Here is a 3,821-nt window from a genome sequence, read left to right as displayed (position 1 = left end):
TTAACTACATGCATAAGTATCTAAGTTTAACACTAGTATTAACAAATGTTAACTTATAATATATATATATATATATATGAGAAAAAAAATGTTGGGAGGATTATAATTTGTATTTGTAAGTCTTCTTAGTAAACTCTTTTGTAAGGTATGCATATCTTTCCCCCTTTCCGTCGCATTATATTAAATTATCTATTACTTTTTCTTGGAAGAACTATTCAACCGAAGTTTCTTTGAGCTATGCGTATATGTTTTGTTACCTATTTAAATATAACAAAATGAAAAGAGCATTCAATTGCCAACGGAAGATGGTGTATATTTGTTTATTTATGTAGCTTCAGCCTATTACAACCTTTGTCATCAAAACTATCAGTTATCCTTAAGCTTAGTAATTACTAAGTAATTTCCTTTTATCTGTTTTCAAGATTGTTATTTAATTAAATATTAAAAAATTCTTACAAGTAAAATAAATCTATTTTGACTAAATTATTGTTTATAAAATATTTAGAATATTGTAAATTCATCATCAATCTTATTTTCGTTTATAAAAATTCATATAAAGTTCAAAATTAAAATATTTATTTTAAAAAAAATGCAAATAAAAAACAAACTGAAAAAAACAGAGGAAAAGAGTAATGGGTATAGTATTGCAGCCTCAGACGCGGACACACAGTAAGATAGACAGAGAGTAACACATATACATCGATGCTTGAAACATGTTTCGATTAAAGGACACTGAGTTTCTGTGTTTGCTTGAAACATGTTCCATATATACACCTCAACAGCCCGTAAAGTACTAAAAGAGAAAGAACATGAGCCATTCACTGAAGCAGTAAAGCTCGACGGTAAAGCTTTTCTCCGGTGTACACTCTGACTATATCACACAGTTTGTGTGTGTTTGCTTGAAACATGTTCCATATATTACTTCAACTACGTAACAATAAGCCTAATCAAAGAAATAATATATATCAAAGCCCTATGCTATTATACTATATACACTCTGACTAGTATTGATATATATCAAATAATTTTTTTAGATATTTTATAATTTCGGACAAAATATCCTTCCATAATTTTCCACTATAGATACGAGATACGATTCACTGAAGGGGTTCATCATCATCATCTGCACACATCGAATCATCTGTAAGCGACTCTTGCCTCTGCATCCGCATCTCCTCATTGAACTTCCTTATAAACGCTTCGACGCGCCGATTCAACTCGTCCACACTCAGTGAGGGCTCTAATTTCTTCAGACCAAACACAGTGGGGTCACTCTCCCTCTTTTCCTCCAACGTCTCTGTTTTCTTCAACGGCGCCGTTGCTCGACGCTCGGTTATCATCTTCCAAACGTCGTCCATCGTCGGTGACGGCGGAGTCTCCGTTGTTTCGTGCGGTTGCCACGTGGATTCCGTCACGTTGTCTTCCATAACGGTAACGTCGTTCGCCACGAAGACTTTGACGTGGACATGTTGGAGGGGAAGAGTCGGAGTGAGCGGCTTTGCCACGTAAGCAGGGGAACGGTGGAACTTGGAGGAGGCGAAGATGGAGATGATGATGGCGTTAAGGAAGAGGCAGAGGTAAGGGGGTTTGAGGCACGTGAGGAAGAAGTTGCATGTGAGGGACACGTGCGTGGCAAAGAATTCTGTTATTAACGGAAGGGAGACTTGTACTCCCAACGCAGTGAAGAAGAGACCGGTGGAGATGAGGAAGAACTTGAGAGTGTGGAATAACGCCATGTGCATGTCCAAGTGTTGGAGGATTCAGTAGAAATGGTATTTATATAGTGGCGGGGCGTTGGATATAAAGAATCTTTTTCAGGATTTGCATGCCATGATTTTTTGGAAAGGATAAATTATAGAGATTTAGTTTACATCATCTTTCATATTATGTTTAAATATTTATAAATAGTAAATCTTTATTAAAAAATATATAATATTATTATATTTTACTTGTTCTCAATTTTAAAAATTAAAGTTAATATTTTTTAAATTATAATGTATATTATCTTGTATAATTAATTTCACGTATTTGAGAAATACAAAAAGATAAGATAGAGAAATGAAATATCAATAAAGTAGATAATATATGACAGAAACAATATTCAAAAAGCAATGGAAAAAATGTATTTGTTTTAGTAAAGATATTATAGTTTTGTAGAAAAAATAAATTATTCTCGTTTTTTGAGTCTATAAGTAAGTTCTGGAAATAGAAGAGAAAAACAGGAAAAAAATGTGATAAAATGAATACAAAATTGAAGGATAAAAGAATTTAAGTTATTTTGATTTCGGTGTGAAAGGCGACCCACTGGTGTCGGAGTTTATGGTCCCAGATTCGAGGGCCACAATGTTCTTAACGTTGTGTGGCGTTGCATGAGTTGCTTATGTTCTTCTGATGTTTAATTTTTAGCTTATACGTGTCGATCGTTTTCTTTGGTCAAAGTGCTTATTTGTCGTTTATATATGCGATTATTTCTTTGTACAACTATCACACTGGCTAGTTTGTTCATTCCTCAGGAAAAAAAATAAAAATTAAGTTATTATCCTATACTCTCTTTTCAGTTGACTTTACCTACACGAAAAACAAACTAGTTGTTAAAACTAATTTGTGGTAGTGTATAATCACATTAAATTAAATTAGTACTGTTCCTGCTAAAGAAACAGTAGTTTTCAAACTCTTGATTTGACATTCTTCTGACAATATTCCTGATTTGACACTCTTCTAACGATTGCGGATGTGGAAAGGTACTTGCAAAAGACACTTCGATGCTGAAATTAGGATCCGATTCAGAATAATAAATGATGTTTATAATGAAAAGTCAATGCCCTACCTACTTATATTACCTGTTTTTTATAGGTACTGTAATGGGCTAATGGGCCTGAGTCAACCTTAACTTTTGGCCATTTTCATGAATTAAATAATATTTTAATTATTATCCTTAATTAAATTATTTTATCTTTTAATCTTGAAGAGATACTGATTCAGGCTAGCCGAGTGGGTATTCGGTTTTCTTTTTCTATGCGTAGGGCCTATCAGTTCGCTTATCCGGTACAAGTGTATTTTTAAAAAAATTAGTAATCTTTATTAATTACATTATATTTTATAAAAAAATTAAAATATTTATTATTATTTTTAACTTATTTTTAATAAATATAATTTATAATAAAATTTTAAATTAAAACTTATTAAAATAAATGATAAAAAATATTAGTAAAAAATGTAATTATGAAAAAAAATTATGAACTAATGTGTGCAACGGTATAATAAATAAGGACATAAAATAGTATTTTTATATATTATAAATTTATATAAATAAAAAAAATAGTTTTAGAAAGCTAATTTGAAACACTAAACCAAATAGACAAATATAATTAATCAAAAAATTAGTTTAACATACATCTACTTAAACTTGCATAACTGCATTTCTATTATAGAAAGAACGGGAGTATGTAAACTTATGAAGCACATTTTGTCTCTCTTAGCTCTTTGTATATTTTCCCTTCTCTCTTAAACTCAGTTAATGAGTTGTTCTCTTTTCTCTTTTGATGCCTTAACCATTTAGGACAATTGTTTACCTCCTTCATCTAATTTAGCTTTTCATTTAAGATAATTGTTTATCTCCCTCATCTAATTTAACTTTTCATTTTTTGATATTACAGTAATAGATAGAAGTAACTGAATCAACATTTCTCTAGCTTGAGATAGTATCTTTTGCTGTCTAATCGATTATTTCTAATATCACTAGCAAGATATGGCCTTAGTTGTTAGCCTTTTATTCAATGGTTAAAGGTCTAGGATTATTCTTGTTGTTTAGGTCTATTACT

General features: G+C 31.1%; 1 protein-coding gene across 1 annotated transcript; it reads right to left on the bottom strand.

The window, feature by feature from the left end:
• Positions 1–520: 520 nt before the first annotated feature.
• Positions 521–1,746, bottom strand: LOC113860217. Its single transcript, XM_027492910.1, has one exon. The coding sequence runs from the start codon at positions 1,740–1,742 to the stop codon at positions 1,098–1,100; it is 645 nt and encodes a 214-aa protein (XP_027348711.1). The 5' UTR covers positions 1,743–1,746; the 3' UTR covers positions 521–1,097.
• Between the last annotated feature and the right edge of the window lie 2,075 nt (positions 1,747–3,821).

The sequence above is a fragment of the Abrus precatorius genome, unplaced genomic scaffold (assembly GCF_003935025.1).
Source record: "Abrus precatorius isolate BTA unplaced genomic scaffold, Abrus_2018 Scaffold2, whole genome shotgun sequence".
Taxonomy (NCBI): domain Eukaryota; kingdom Viridiplantae; phylum Streptophyta; class Magnoliopsida; order Fabales; family Fabaceae; genus Abrus; species Abrus precatorius.
This window is presented reverse-complemented; position numbering and strand designations above follow the sequence as displayed.